This window comes from Enoplosus armatus, chromosome 18, assembly GCF_043641665.1.
Source record: "Enoplosus armatus isolate fEnoArm2 chromosome 18, fEnoArm2.hap1, whole genome shotgun sequence".
NCBI classification, from domain to species: domain Eukaryota; kingdom Metazoa; phylum Chordata; class Actinopteri; order Centrarchiformes; family Enoplosidae; genus Enoplosus; species Enoplosus armatus.
In genome coordinates this window covers 3654295-3671330 of record NC_092197.1, presented here as the reverse complement: position 1 = coordinate 3671330, position 17036 = coordinate 3654295, and the positions used below count along the sequence as shown (strand labels likewise).

Below are 17036 nucleotides of genomic sequence, written 5' to 3'. Positions count from 1 at the left end.
TACGACTTAATTGCAGTATGTTAAAGCACCCATCTGTTGGGTGTTTTGAAACTGTATGTTCTCTGTTGAAAGAGCAGCACAATGTTACATGACCCAACATAAAATGAACTATTTACATCTGGACTGGAATGCTAAAACGCTGATAAGGTCATGCACTGTTGTTGAGTCGCAGCCAGACTATATTAACTTTTAACACATATTTTACGTTTCTCTCAGATTGTCCACTTCCGTTATGTTGCACTCCTAAATGCACTTGCATGTCTCTAAAACAGCTACAGTGTTTGAAATCTGTCATTTTAAGTTCAAGTTTTACTTTTAGCAGGATAGTTGATTCATAAACCTGCCCGCTCCAGTTTATAAAAGCTTAACTCCTCTGATGAAAAGATGCACCTGCTTTATGCCTCATGAACTCGACGTATTCCTTTTATGTTTTAAGCACAGTCTACTTATCTTCCCTTCCTTCACTGTGCCACGATTGTTAATCCTCTTCTCTGTCTCCCGGAGTGTTTACTCTAACAGGAAATGGAAATATATACACATGTGAATAAAAGATGACTTCTACGAGTGATTTTTTTTTTTTCAACCCCCGGAGTGCCAGCGGTGCAATAAAATCTGCTAATTCAGACGCAGAGGCTGCTTATGTTGTGTTTTAATCTTTGTCTCGCTTTGGTGTACTGATGGTTTTAGGATTAGAAGAGGGCAGATGAGAGTGGATAAATGATAGAAAGCAGCAGTTAGCGCCATCTAGCTGCCTGCGCTGGGAGAGTGAAAGTGGAGATTTACAGAAGAGTATTCTTATACAGAACTCCTGTTGTTAACTCTTGTAGGCAGCTCTGTTTACGTTCCTTCGTCAGACTGCTGCTGCTTTGATTATATAATGTTGGGATTGTCAGTGATCTCTTAATGGGCTTTCTCCCCCTCTGGCCTAATTTTACCCTTTGACATCCTGCACGGTGCACTGGGGCCAGTGGGCTTCAGCTTTATACTCCTAACAAGAGCAGACAGCTGGGATTATCTTCTGTTACTGGTGTGTCATTTGACCTGTACTGTCTCTTAGTTACTGCCTCTTTGTATGGCTCAGGGGTCAGTAGTTGGAACTTACGATGAAGCTGGTTGTGGCGTATTTGGATCCTTTTATTTGAGTAAAAGTACCAAAACATTCATGTAAAAATACTTAACTACAAGTTCTGCATTCAAAATCGTACATAAGTATTATATAAGTTATTATTAGCAAAATGTACTTAAAGCATCAAAAGTAAAAGTACTAATTTTGTAGGAAAATAGCCCTTCTAAAAGTACATTTTTAGGTATTTTAGTCGTGTGGTTCCCAACTAAGGGGTCCGAAGATGATGAACATTTCCCATGTTTGTATTCATTTTTTGATCTTTCCTTTTTTGTGAAATAATGGATCGTTTCACTCATAATTTTGCCTCCAAAAAGTTATTTAAATGAAGCGTTTAGCGGGGGAACTCACTCTTTGGGGAAATGTGAAATGTTAATCGAACCTTGTCCTCTTGTGGCTCTGCAGGAAAGTACCTTCTGCTGCCCACCAACCCCCAGCAGACACAGACCGCATGGCAGCCGTCCGCTGAGATCTCTAACCTGGTCCGCATGTGTTCCCTGAACCTCGGGAAGTCCGACCCCTCCCTCACCTCCAGCTCGGTGAGTGCTTCCTAAATCGTGACCCCGCCGCAACATTCTCCCATTACCTCATCCTTTGGTCGAAACGAAAGCTGCTCTGCGTGAATTTCACTGAACCGGTTATGTTTGGTAGTAGGGTACTTTTCCTAAAAGATCATTTGCATAATATTCAAAAACACCGTGGTTGTCAAACTTATTTTCTAAGAGGATATTCTGAAATAGAGGGTGGTGGTTTTCACAGATATGATATCATAATATACAAAGCACATGTATATATGAACATACATGTACGTGTTCTTCCCAGTAGACATCCCTGTTAAAGACTTTCTACCTAAATACAGAGACATAATGTTTGAATTAATGATGTCTTACTGCGCTAAAATTGCTCAAGCAAATTGATAAAGGACTTGAGGCGATAATATATAAGATCAAACACACTCATAATTAGCTTTCACCCATTTTACTTTTGGTTGTGTGTTTTGTGGCTGACCTCTGGTTCAATGAATGACCTGTGCGTTGTTTGTTAATGGCTCTTATCTGTCACCGCTGCAGGTTTATAAAGGACTTTGCTGCATTTATAGTCAGCAACCGTTTTAAGATTGCCGCATGTCCGTTTAAGTTGCAGCATCGCTAAAGTCTAAATGCTTAAGAATGAGGAAAAATAATCCTGGTTTGAAACCGAGTGACATCATGGCGACAGAGGTGACCTTCAGCGTGGGCCGACTCGTGGTTCTTTCAGATGACACTGACAGATACGCTGCTTCTGATTGTATCTCACTCCTCTGAGACAACAAGATCACGATATATAGATATATATATAATCACAGGCTAATCCAATGCCGTTAAGCTATGAGTCATTCCCAGTGTGTGTGCTCGGGATCAGTTAGAGAAAAGGTTAATGTAATAAAAAAGCATGTGTTTGTATGTGCGGGGAGCTTTTTAGAGTAACTGTGACGATATATTTTGGTAACTGACACTTAACACCATTAGTGATGTGAGTGGCTCGACCCAGGAAAAGGCACTGTAACCCGAACTAGAGGAGGTCTAACTGTTCCTCAGATGGCTCGTGACATCATGGTGACCCTGTTTACACTAATAACACAGTTTGTGATCCTGATGCCTGATTTTATTAAATAAAACATATAGCATTGCAGTTACACAATGACTTAAATAATAGCTGAAGGTGATCTCAGGTGATTTTTAATGATTTCATCCTTCAATCTAACTGCTGATTTGTTTATAATATCTATGATATCTGAGCTAATTCCGTACACTGGGGGGCGCTAGTGCATTTTCAGTATTGTTGACTAAAGACACATGTACCCTTGTGCTTGTAAAAGCCACATATTAATCCCTTTGGTCATTGTGCCCTGCAAAGTGAATGAATACATGATTACCTGTAACATAATTGTCCTCCAGTGGATAAATCCCTCCCGTCGATGTGTTGATTCAATTTTAAGTTTTACAGCTTGATGACCTGAACGAGTCTTTGACATTCCCAGTATTTGAGGATATTTGTGCTTTTATAATAATGCACTACTGATCCCCTTAGACATTAATTTTCTTGCCAACCATCACAGGAAGGTTAGAGCATGAGATCGGCTGCACAGCAGCACTCCATCATGCCTGAGTGTGTTGCTCAGGGACGCTTCAGCAGGATTGCAGCAATGCCCCTCCCAGGAAAACTCAAACAAAGACAAAAATGATTTAATTCTATTTGTCCAGACAGATCTGCATGGATCTGCTAAGACTGTATCACGATTATCAGGACATACTGAACATAAGGAGTGTTTGATAAAAGTGCACTCTGAGTTCTGAATCAGTAGAAAGTTAATGGAGAGGACTCTGCGCTCTCCTCTCAGGTGAGGCTGCAGGATCATGTGGACCCCAGGACACTGAATCAGACTTCATTCAGCAAATGGGACCGCAGATAGATGGATGAAATTGGGTTTTGGTGCTAAGGAAGGGCACTGGGGTGCAATGCATGCCCCCTCCACTACGTGCCATGCTCCTTAGGAGATCCACACTGAAACACATTCAGCTCTTGTAAGAGCAAGTCCAGCCGTTTCTGCTACAACTTTCCTGATGGCATTATGAAAGTCCTTTGCACAAAGCTGTAACTAAGTGCTCCTGTAATGCTGTGGATTGATTGGATAAATTACAAATGCATTGCATGCATTCACACATTGGCTTAGCAAGAAAATATTGTGACATTATGATCGTGATGCAACAGATGCAGAAGCCTTTCACAAAATTTAAATGAGCTAATTCCTTCAATTTGTGCCAGAATTCTGTCCAACGCTATCATCTGATGAAATGAAATGGATTTTATTTAAATTTTTAATGATTAATGAACGCTTTCAATGCTGGAAATTAACAGTTCAGGCTGGTATTTTCATAACTATATTTCAAAAAAGAAAGAATGGGACCATCGAATGAGTTTCCTCTGGTTGATTGCCAGCACCATGCTTGTTTTTCTTTTTTCTTTTTTAACTGTTTTCTGCTTTAAAATCTTCCTACGTTCTTTCCCGCAGTCATTTAAATGTAGACAGTTTGTAGTCAAATGTCTTAGCGGACCGTCTTTATGTTTCTGTAGTGTGCAGCTCAAATGTTGTCTTATCCTTATTCTTATTCGTAACACTGTTTGCATGCCACCCCCCGGTGACCGGTGGTCGGCACCGTGAGGAAATTAGATGCTGCTGACCTCTGCTCAGATATTGTCTTGTGTAGACACAAGCTGAATGGCTGATGTTTTGCTGCATCAGTGTCTTTTTTTTGGGGGGGGGGGGGTGATCGGGCTGCACTGACACCTCAGGGGTTCATCTACAGCCACTGTATTATCCTGCCTCCAGAACAAGCTTAGAAAACATGGTGAAATGTTTGACCTTGGGAGAGCAGCGGCAGAGACAAAACACCTCAGCTTCCAGCCTCTGAATTGAAAGGTGCTGTTTTTCTTTGTTTTCCTTGTTTTAGATTTTTAATCCTCAATTAGAAAAATGTTGCTAATTGTGTGTGTGTGTATTACGTAAAAACACTAGCAAAGATTATGCCTGTCAGTTATACAGGCGGAGTGGCATTTGTCATAATGATGGTTATATGACTGGGAAGCACATTAGTCCCTGGCCTTGGTGACAATGAATGAATGGAGGGCTGCCAGCACACACTCTTGTGTGCTGAGCACGAGATTGTTGTCAATTCTAACCAGTCAGATTTGGCACATATATCCATGTCTGAAGAGATTTAATTGGCTGTTGGAGTTGGTTACTGTTCATTCAGTCTGAAATGGGCAAATTTGAAATGTGGTTGGCTTAGTTTCAGGCTGTATTGCTGTTGTTTTTTTTTTTTTACTAGAAGTGACAATAATGCTAAAAGATTGATTACAAGGGCTTCCAGGAAAGTGTAGAGCTTAACTGGAGATATTGTTCTTCATTATGCAACAGGGCATAATTAACTTCCTATTGCTTCACAGTTCTGCAGAGTTACTAAAGATGCCAAACGGTTTCTGTAGTTAAATCTCAGTATAGAGAAGAAGGTACTGTCAAATATTTTTTTTTATTCAAAGCCACAGCGAGACGATGGCTGCCTGAGCTTCCTTGACCATGACCGTCATTGACCTCACCGCTGCTTTGTTGTGAACTGATGAATTTTCTGAGGCTTCAACTGCTACTTGTTATTCTTTTTATTATCAACTAATCTGTTGGTTGTGTAAAGCATCAGAATACAGTGACGCCCGTGACAATATCTGAGAGTTGAAGTCGTCGAACGTGGTTTTGTCTGATTAACAGAAAACCCAGAAATACTCAATTCGCTGTAAGATCACTGTAAATTATCATATTTGCCGCTCATGATAGACTAATATCAATTGATGGACTTGATAGTCAAATTAATAGACAATTAAAAAATCTTTGCAGCTCCAAAACAAAACACTTCACTGTTACTGCTGTGACAAAAAAAAATGAGTTGATGGTTGAGTGATGAAGACAAAAACCAGTTCCTTACTTGTGGTTTCACCTGTTGGTCTGAGCACTTGTTTTATTAAGGTGATATTATCTATGAAGTATGGAGAAAGGTCTATATATATATATATATATATATATATATATATATAATGGGTATATAATATACAGACAATGTGAATGCTACTTTATTTCCCCCCTCGTGTCCTACTCATCCTCATCTTCACTGCAGGTATAAGACTCCTTTTGGTTTTGTCAGCCATGCTTTGCCTCACAGGACTCCTGTTATTGCTTTTTACCTTTTTTTTTTTTTCACTCCTCTTTTACGCTCTCCCATCATGCCCCTGGGTGTGCATGGCTCTTTGACAAGCGTGGCACATCTCTCTTGACTGTGATGCTCTTTGGCAGAAAATCAATACTTCACCTCTGGTGTGATATGGAGATAAGACTGTCATAATCCTGATGTTGTGCCTTTGTGGACTCTCATTCTCCCTCATAATCGTAGTCGGTGATGTCCTTTACTGATATCATTGTCGCTGGAAGCAGTTTGTTGTTGCAAAGGAAGCAGCTGCACTTCATGTGTAAACAATAAGGTGTCTGGTCAGAAATGCCATGCAGTTTTCTCTTGCCTTGTTTTTGTTTTTTTAAATATTAGCCCACCTCTAATATAAAAATACTATCATCAACCCAAGTGGAAAATAAGTTACTCAGATTATTGATCCGTCTGTCTGGCCTCTGTCTTTGTTTTGTGGTCCCGGCATGATGTCAGCTTCCGTTTGTGTATTGTAATGTGGTTTGAATTTGACCCATAATTTGTAAGTGTAACATATTTTTGTGTGTGTGTGTGTGAATACAATATATATTGTACTGTTGTGTGTTTATATATATTTTAATTACTTAATCAGCAGAGCTCTCCAAGGGTTGCGATGTGGAAAAGAGAAATGAATCTCACCAGTAAACCAGTTAAACACACACGAGCAGGCACACTTACAAGCGTGAGAAAGAAAAGATCAATCCTCCAACTACATTTAGAACCAAACTGGGAACACGAGTTAAGTTGCAAGAGATTAATAATACTCCCTTGCTGCATGAAAACATTTAGCATCATGTTCAGGAGGTGCTTTCATCTCCGTTTTTTTCCTGTTTTCACCTGCCCTGTTATGTTCCATAGAATATCTTTTTGAAATATATTTGCTCCACACATCACCCCCCCCCAAAAAAAAAAATTACAAACCACACGGTTCGGTTACTGTAAACATATTGGCGGAATATAAATGGAATGAACTACTGGATGAAGTAGTTGCGGTTGAGACATTCAGATCCTGTCATCCGCTCTGTGTGAGATACAATTTTCTCTGCCCTGAGATTCAAATGTGGTGGTGTTATGCAGAGTGTGACTTTATGTTTCTTTTTGAAACTGAGGAACAAAAAAAAAAAACGAATTGAGAAGAAAGCCTACTGGATTTACCAAGTGGACTCAAGCTGACATCATTTTCATGTTACGAATGCATAAATGCACATGGCTATTCCAATTTATTCACCAGAGAGAGAATTGAGAGTGATGCATTGGTTCTTCTTGGTTACTATCTCTGCGCTTGTTGTCAAGGTTAAAGACCTGCCTCGTACATTGGGAGGCTGGCTCTACCTGGTTTTTATCATGGCTGGATATTCTCTCTCCTTTGGCTTCGGACAGATGGATTCTTTGCACTGCTTTGTATGGAGGGAATTGACTCTTCACAGGCCAGTGTCCCTCCTCTGCCTGCCTTACATCTGCAGGTTGCCTCTTGGTCTGATAAGCTCAGGCAGAGCAGAGGCTGTGGGTCACTCAATCAGCACTCTCTGCATGCTTTCAGTGCCAGCTCTCTCCCTTTTTTCTCCAAAGGCAGAGGAAACAACCTCAGCTGCCCACCTGCCAGGAGGAAATGAGTCACAGACAACCCCTGGACTTTTCCCAGAGGCTATTCTGTGGCTCTGCTCCAAGGCCACTGGCACAAACTGTCTGCCCTCGTAGCTTCCCTGAAAGCGGACTCGCAGCAGATTTACCCTGTGTGATTTATTTTTCACAAATAACTCAATTATTATTATTTATTCTATATATCACATCATAATTTTCCTCATAGTTCAAGATGATGTTTTCAAGTAGCTTTTTTTGTCTGTGTAAAACCCAAATATTTTAAGTTGATAATGATATAAAACAGACGTTAATGGCGCCCAGATAATGTATCCTAAATATTTTGGTTATCTCATGACTCTAGCAGGTCAATGTTTTAACTTATTACATGAAACATCTCAACATTCACTGGATGGTTACCAGACAATAAAGCCTAATGACTTTGGTGATCCTCCATCCTGATGTTTCCTCTAGCGCCACCAACAGCTCAACATTTGTTTGGGCTTATGGCTTAATACTTGCAAAACTGGGAATACCGGTCCATCCAGTTTCAACAGTTTGTGCAGACATTCGTGGTCCCCAGAAGGCTGAAGCCTAAAGAAGGTTGATATTTGTGGTTTTGAGTGATATATCTCAACAATTATTGGATGGATTGCCATGAAATTTAGTGGACATATTCACGCCCCCTTAAGATTAATTGTAATAACTTTGGTGAGCCCTTAATTCTTCATACAGCCCCATCATCAGGTCAAAATGTCACCTATGTTTATGACCAAGTACTTCCAAAACTGACATTAACCTAAGCTAAATGTTAGCATGCTAAATTATGATCGTGAACTTGGTAAACATTATACCTGCTTATCATTAGCATGTTAGGATTTTGAGCATGTTAACATGCTGATGTTAGCATTTAGCTCAAACCTGTGCCAAAGTACAGCGCCACAGAGCTCCTTGATAAATGATTTACACGATTATTTGATCCTCATAATTGTTGGCTGTTAATTTTCCACGCAATTAATTGATTGATTGTCTCGACACTAGCATTGTGACTGTAGTGCTTGTTACAGTCACTATGTGCAATAGGGAAATAGGGGGCTTTCTGTATTGAATAAGACAAATGACCCCTCCCCTGTGTTCCTGCGGCTTCTCATCTTCATTGTTAGTCCAATATGGAATTTCCTTAATTGTTCCTTTAAGCAGCCACAAACCGAGCAATGACTTCAGACTAGTCAGTTGAACATAGCAGGATTCTTTAATTCCCTGAGGTAATCTGGAGGGCATTGTTCAAGCCGAAAAAGTTGACTACTGTAATCCTTGTCCTCTGAGGTTTTAAGGGGTTTATTCAAAAGAAAAACAAAAAAAAACCAGCCTGATTACCCCGAGCGCAGACCTGGGCTTTCTACTCTCAGCCTTCTTATCAGCGCAGCACCACAAATGACTGTCGCGCCAGCCACCGCAACACTCCATCAGCTTTCTGTTGTACAGGTTTCAAAATGGGAAAAGTTGATGTAGTGGTCACCTGTCTGACAGTCCCGTGCACCACCACCACCACCACCTCCTCCTCCTCCTCCTCCACCACCAGCCGTAGTAGTGGGGTAGCTGTCATTCCAGGCCATACTCTCTAAGAGAAAATCATTTGAGCTTGGCTGGAGATGAGGAGAATGGAAGGGGCCCACTTAATATTCACAGAACAGTACCACAGTGAATGGAAATGAGTAAGAGAGGGTGAAAAAAGAGAAGGGGGGGGGGGGGGGGGGGCGAGAGAGGGGGGGGTAAAGAAAAACACAGACTGAAACAGAATGCAAAATTGCAGGATAGAATTGGCAGCATGGCACTGGAAACAACTTATTTTCCAAATGCTAATAATTCAGGAGGGTGTGGGGACATCGAGTTAGTGAGTGTGAAGATCTGTGGTCACTCGCTGACTGCATCAAAACTCATCTCCGTGTGGAGCATGTGTAAGAGGACAGAAGCGGCGCGTGAAATTGTCGGAAATTGACACAGGATACGCAGTTGTGTGTATATATAACAGGTTTCGCAGGGAAGTGCGGTTGATTTCTAGCATGATAATGATTCAGTATTGGGCTTGTTTTGAATGAGGGAAGCATCTCCTATCTGCAAATTGGCCCACAGCAGTTTGTGTGACATTTTCACAGCACGTTTGAAAGGTCTTTGGCAGCGACATTATTTTACTTAAACACCCTGCCTGGCTATTATTTTCTTCATCTTCCATATAATACACCTCTTTCTACTCTGCTCGTCTCTCTGCATTTAATGTGTAGTGTTTCCTGCGCCGGTCTAACCTTCAGGTGTGTGTGTTTCTCGTAGTCTTCATGTGACTCATTGACTGCAATAAGACCACTGAGGTCGGTTAGCCTGCCTGCCGCAGACAGGATGCCGGGTTCATTGTTGAGGTTGGAGCAGAACAATGCTGGGAAGGATATCCTCTCATTTTCATGGTCACCTAGGGTGCCCAAAAAGCGTGGCTGCTCAGAGAAATGAGTCTTGGGGCTCCCACTTGTCCCCGGTACCTCCCCACTACCTCACCCACTCACCCCCACCCGTTGCTACGCTAAATTAGAACTGCCTATCTTCTCCCTCTCTCTCTCTCTCTCCCCTCCCTCCCTCCCTCCCTCCCTCTCTCTCTCTCGCTCCATCTCTCTCCTTCACTCCTGAAGTTACAGAGGACAGGAACAAGAGGAAGTGTCAGCTGACTGCCCCCCTCCAATCAGATAAGTTCTGATGGAAGTGTTTAGCAGCTGCTAAGATCAGATTTAGCCTGAGGGAGGGAGGGAGGGAGCAGGAGGCTGGAGCTAGGCAGTGCAGCGTGGCTATGCACCGGTAGGTAGGCGTGATAAGTCGGGGCTCTGTACCATGGACGAGTCCAGCATTCTGAGGAGACGAGGGCTACAGGTAGGCAAGAAAATGTCTCCGTGCCTGTGCGCGGAGCTGTGTGGGTTTGAGCTGCAGGGTGACTTTGTACTGTACGTGTGAGTGGCTTGTGAGGCTCCCGTGTTGCTCTTTTAACAGAACACAGTGAGGACTTTGAGACCTTTTTGTGTTCACACTTGGCAGCTCAGAGTGAGCAGCGTTTTGGCTCTGCTGCTCATGTGTCCTGCATGTGAGAGAATCTCTTGGCAGAACTGTGAAGACGTTTTTTTTCAGTAGATCTTGTAAAGAGGACAATTATGATATTCACTAACAATTTTTTAATCTTCACTACTTTGTTTCCTTGTGCAGCTTTGGAAATAATAGTTTATAGTGGATTTGTGTTACTTTTTTTAAAACAGCCTCAAATCATTTGTCACATTTCATTTGTGTGAGTTGCCGGCAGGGGGAAAGAGAGATGTGTACTCGTGGAGCTGGATTGATTATGTTGTTTGACGGGGGTTCATGTGCTTTATTGACTCTTTATGATAACGTACAGTGTGGCCTTTGCCTTTCTGTCAAAAATCCTGATGATGTACTTAATCCAATTACTGCTGCCATAACATCAGATGTAAATGCAGGTGGAAAGGGAGGACAGAGTGTCCTGAAATATGAAATATGCTCGTATTTTACACCACATGTTCTGTCGTTTTTAATCCACGACCTTTCAGACATTAATCATTTCCTCCAGCCGAGCTGACAAACTCTGTGGTAGGTGTTACAGTAAAGCGTAAATTGGACTTGATTTATAATCCGGCGTACTCTAGTTCGGGCCACTTACGGAGTAACTGATAAACATGTAAAAAAAAAAAAAAGGAGCCTTTTTTAAATTCAGCTCAAACTACTGCGTGTGCTTTGAATCACAAACTCCCTGTGATTCATTGTATGTCTCATTTGTTTTAATTAGGCTGCACTATGGCTGATGAATGAAACCAATAAAACTATTCATGCTCCAACGTTCATTTCATAATAAACGAAGGTGAGTTCCACTTGTTTGAGAACTCATTTTCCCTCTGTAGTGTTTTATTTATTTAGCTGGTAAAATTTCACTTTCATGTTCACACATTTAGTGACAATGTGTTCCTCTGTGATTATGAATCTTTCTGAAAATTAGACAGCTGAAATCGTGACATTTAATTTATGCTCTTTGATTTTTTTTTTTTTTTCTGATGGTCTTAATGGATTTCTCTAAAGAAACAAATAACATTATTATTATTTTTTTTTTAATTGAGCTTATCAAAAGCTTCCAAACAGTAATTTTGTGCACAGTTGCCCTAATCTCTCCGGTCCTTTGTTGGACGCCACCTCCTCCCTTGCTCTCTTTCCTTCTTCCACACAAGACTTCTTTATGTGCCCCAACACGCATCAGCTAAACCAAACACAACGACCGCTCCTGTAGCGCTCTAACTTTCACATTCAAAAGGAAACACGGAAGTTAGTTTGTCAGGCAAATGAATGTAGCCGGTTCAGCTCCACAGTTTCCCATTCATTCTCAGGCCAGGAAGGGATGACATCATTGGAGTCGGACCTTGTTTAGGTTGAGTGGATGGTAAGAACTATTTACTGTACAGAGGGTGAAAAATGTTGACATATTTCAACACTACATTAGGCTTTGTTATCATGATATCAAATAAATATGCAAGCTAGGGGAACGTCATCTCAAATGTGATGATATTAATAATAGTTCGGTAACAATAAGGACCTTATTGCACTTATGCACTTGTTTAAATGAGAAGATCATTCTCACATGTGTCTGTTAAATATGAAGCTACCTCCAGCAGCTGGTTAGCTTAGCTTAGCATAAAGACTGGAAGCAGGGGGAAAACAGGTAGCCTGGGCAAAGGTAACAACATCTGTCTGCCAGCTCCTCTAAATCTCACTTATCTTCACAGTGTGTTTACTCTTCTGCGTTATTGATTTAGGGTCCGTTTTATTTAAGAGATCCAGTAAAGCTAAGCTGCAACATTTACAAAAATATCCAATAGGCAGAAAAGATATCCAAAACAAGTAATTTTGTGTGCTGGTATTTGCACATTTGTGTTGCTGGGAAAATGTCAAAATGTCTTCAATCAAGAACAAGAAGAAAAAGCTTTAGTGTTCATGTTGATGCCTAATGAATGTGACAGTGTGCAGAATTTATTTATAGACTTGTTGAAAACAACCGCAGACTAACCAACAATACGCAGGAGGATTGTTGTTTCCCAGAATCAGAACCATTAATGAGTTCTCTAAATAAGTTGCTCAGCTAAAGTGTAGTTGTTGAGCTCAGTATGAATGTCTGTCAGCATCGCGAGTAGCTTGTGTTTGCTTGTCTGGAGACGAGTAAAGAAGCGCGATGATTTGAGACCAGAGTAGAATAAGGTTAAGTTGTATGTTTTCGATGATCTTATTGTTTTACTTTTATTTTGTAGTTGTTGTAATTAGTGAGTAGAGAATTGGCAGGGTGATGTGATGCACTGCAGTAATTGCTTTCTCTATAAAAGTAATTACCTTAATTCCTAAAAGAGAATGCGTCCATGTTTGCAGTATGTCGGTAGACTTGTGTGTTTGTGTGTGTTGTTATTGAGGTTTGGCCGACCTTGATGATATTTCTAATTCACGAAATGTAAAATAAATTCTTTATTGACATGTAAATAATCCAAATATGTATGCTTGCTTGTATATCTGAAATAAAACTGCTGTGTATACAAGTACTTGACTTTCAAGTGTAACAAGCTCCTGTTCTACACATTGGATTTCCTTTTAGTTTAGCTTTTGTGGTCTCTAGTCTCACTAGGTTTGTAGTTTTGAGGATGTATAGCAGCCATTTTCCCTCATTATATAAAACATGTAGGATTTATATTGATTTTAATGACACGCATAGCAGCTCCATGTGTCCTTCATCTTAATTAGGAGCAGCCTCTCAGAAGCGTTGCGAGGTTTACTGTACGTCTGACATCTAACTCATAATAAAAGGTAGCTGTCCAAACGAGTGCAGCGACATCGTCTGCCTCCGAAGAGCCAATTGTGTGAAGTGGTTTGAGCCAGCTTGTGGGAGACAACCTGGCTGACAAAACATGATGGTACAGCACCAGAAAGGCCATCTACTTGCTTGTTTTTGAGCACTTTTGTAAGGCTGACCCATAAATCCGGTTCATATAAACATAATTACTGTGTAAATATCATAATATTTGTGCTAATTCGACGACAGAAACAACTTAACTAACACTTTACCGAAGCACCAAAAGAAAAGCTCTCACCTGGGAGGGGCAAGTGAATAGTGACGGCCTTTCTTTATCTCGAAGAGGGAAGCAGCCCTCTCTGCTGAAGTGTCCTTGTGCAAGACGGCGAGTTTCTGTCCACTCCACCGGCACGTCATTGATGCTGTGAAAGGGGTCAGATAAAAAGTTCTCCTTGAGGAAGAATAGTCACAAAAGAAAATGTCCGTCATCACTGGGAAATCGAATTGGATGGAGTATAATGCCAGATGCGTATAGTAGCCAAACACATAGATGGGTTACCAGAATGTGTTTTAATTTGAGAACTTTTAGGGGGGGGGAGGGGGGTTTGAACCACTTGCGAGTTCAAACGCATTTGCAAAACAACAGATTCAAAATTGACATTATATTACAGATATTGAAATTTTATACAGAAAATAAAATGGTGTGCACAAAGATGCTGTAAAGAGTGTGTACAACAGCAGCCAATGGTGCTCCTCCGGCATCTATATTTGATCTGGCTTACAGAGAGAGAGTCACACTACTTATAAGTAGAATAACAGTATCCGTGTACACATCTGCTTCTCGTCTATGCCTCGGTTTACTGTTATATAGGCCATGTTGAACTGCCGTATTGTCACAGTGGCGTTGTCAGTTTACTAAGGAGAACATTCTTCCTCGTAAATGACGGGAACGTCTTCCTCTAGTCGTGGATAAATCCCAATCAGATTAATTTACGTTAGTGAAAGAAAAAACTAGAATATTTTGCATTCAGGATGAAAATAAGGGGACATCCAACTGCTTCAGGTTCCATTTGTGTCGGATAACTTTTTTATGCTACACTCTCCTTGCTATTATACTTGCACCAGTTGCCGGTGACTACACGGTTTTACCTTTCACTGCAGTTTGCATCTTTCTGATGTCCTCACAGTACCTTCTGTTCAAACTGGACGGACGTCTTTAGTAGTTTCCGGTCCTCTTGTCATCTCCAGCTGTTCGTCCCTTCTGTCGCCTGAGTTTGTACATCACTTCTGTCATTTGCATTTGCTCCTGTCATACATGAGCAGACACCAGTCTGCGTTAAACAGTGAGCGAAGACATCAGTAAGATGCAAATACCAGTTAGTAATACGCTGCAACATCAACAGTATACATCTGGCGCTTGATACACAGAAGCAATGAAGTGTGTAAACACAGTAATATGTCACCAAACTGTATTATATGTTGTAAAGTTCAACAGTATTGAACAACACATTTAGGCAAAAACAGAAACTCATATGATTAGGTGTGATGTATGTCAGCTTTTAATGGGCAGTGTTGGCGATAAGAGAGCTTTGAAAATGACCACCAACTGGCTATTTTAGCTCGTGGTAAGTGTATTATAACTAATTAAGACCCATAAATCAAAGGTTCAATTGCGATGATAAGTAATGATATGCATAAAAGTTTAAGTGGAGGATTCTTCTGAAATTGACGTGACACGATCGGCTACGTCTTTTTTTACAGTCGCCACTCTGTTGGTGCTTTAGTCAAGTGCAGCTGCTGGTGACATGTGGCGTTTTCACCAGCGAAAGCGACGGTCAACGCCGGCTTAAAATGAGAAACATGCTGCAGCTTCCCTCGACTTCTCCCTTCTGTAAAAACCCAGATGTGTTTTTCTTTTTTTTTTCTCTCAATTTTGCAAGCGAGCGTACGATGTGATTGATCAATTAACGTCACCTGCTGAGCTCAGTCAGACAGATCCTGATGCGTCTCGTGAACGAATCACTTTGAACATGCTAAAAAGCTCATATAGTTCATCAAAAGTGTAATAATTTCTTCTGACGTTAGTAGAGGCACTTTTTATTTCCTCGGTAATACACCGGGAAACTGTGCTTGTGTTTGTAGCTTGTGTATTTTAGCTTTCTTGTTATCTGCTACAGTTGTGGACTGTTCAAATATTTTTGTTTTCACAATACAAATCAACAAACAAACTTCTCACACACAGAATCACAGTGAAATGGTCAAAGACCCCTCTCCAAAAATCACAAGTGCCTGGATCCCGCCGGCCTGTTGAGCAATTCTCATCTACTCCTGAGAAGAGTTTTGTCAACATCGTGCTGGTTAGATGAAGCCTGTGAAGTGCTTTAAACTGTAGTTACTGGAAGAAGTTAAACTGGCTGCAGATGTGAATATCTTCATTAATTCATTTTGGCTTCAAGGGTCCATTATCATGACAGGAGGTCCTCATTAAAAACAGGAGAGATCATCAATTTAGAAGAACATCGTGCTCAGTGCCAGTCTTGAAATGAATTGTTTCCCTCTTACAACATTGAATTAAGCATTTATGACACCTAACATCCTGCTACAAGGAGAAATGTGAGGATGCCAACAGATTTAATCAGCCAAGCTTTCTAACAGCGTATGTGTGCTTTGCTGTTGAATCTCCCCCTGCTGGTTCAGAGATCAATATCCCTCAGATCGAGCTGGGCATAATGGTGGAAGATATTACTTCAGACATTAGGTTTGGGTTTACTGATGCTGTTGTCATGTTTAATTAAAGTCAGCTGCTTACATGTGGTGTCTATATGATCAGAGTCCAGCTCATAAACGTCCAGACTGATTGCTTGCTACTTGAAGTCAATCTATGCACTTTGAGACAATCTTCAATCAGTTTTATCATGTACAGTCTGTCTACGTTCTGCACTACACATGTGCTAGGAGCAGATAACCAGCTTTATTGATCTATTTGACCTCCTTCTAATCTCCAGATACACTTGAGGTCTCTGACTTTGAAGCAGCATTTAGGTTAGATGAAGCTAAGATTTAATTTTGAGTAAAGTCTCTAATTAAGACCCTTTTGCTATTCCCACGGTCTTTCTAAACACCAATGGACTTATTCATTCATCTAAAGCATACGATCACTGAACAGTGTCTTATAAATGTGCCAAATTTGTACAGTAAATCTTAAACCTAAACCCAAGCAGGTTAAGTTTCATGAATATGACTTGTCAGGTATTGTGGATGTCATAATTTTTATATTAGACGCACTGTAAATATAAAGAAAAGAGATTATATGGAAACTGAAAACAAAACATCTGGAAAGTGGCATCTCAGAGGAGTGCGACGAAGACAGAAACTGGCAGATCAGTTGTGCAAATAAACTGTCAATTTGTTTGTTAGTTGTGTGTTAGTTATGATAAAAGTGTAACATTAGGACATTCCCATCAGCCTCAGCTGTATTTTGCGTTTAGTGCCACTTAGCAAATGTTAGCATGCTAACATGCTAAACTAAGATGGTGAACTTGGTAAACATTATACCTGCCTAACGTCAGCATGGTAGCATTGTTATTGTATGTTAGCACACTGACGTTCAGCCTCACAGAGCTGCTAGCATGGTTGTAGACTCGGGGTTTCTGTTTTCGTCTTCAAGAATAAAGAAAGT

General features: G+C 40.8%; 1 protein-coding gene across 1 annotated transcript in view; it reads left to right on the top strand.

Annotated features, from left to right (window-relative positions):
- Positions 1-17036, top strand: part of mast4 (microtubule associated serine/threonine kinase family member 4) — an 83902-nt gene that overhangs the window by 20015 nt on the left and 46851 nt on the right. Inside the window, exon 3 of the mRNA XM_070924570.1 lies at positions 1529-1662. Coding sequence (XP_070780671.1) covers positions 1529-1662 — 134 coding nt within the window. The remainder of the gene's footprint in view (positions 1-1528; positions 1663-17036) is intronic.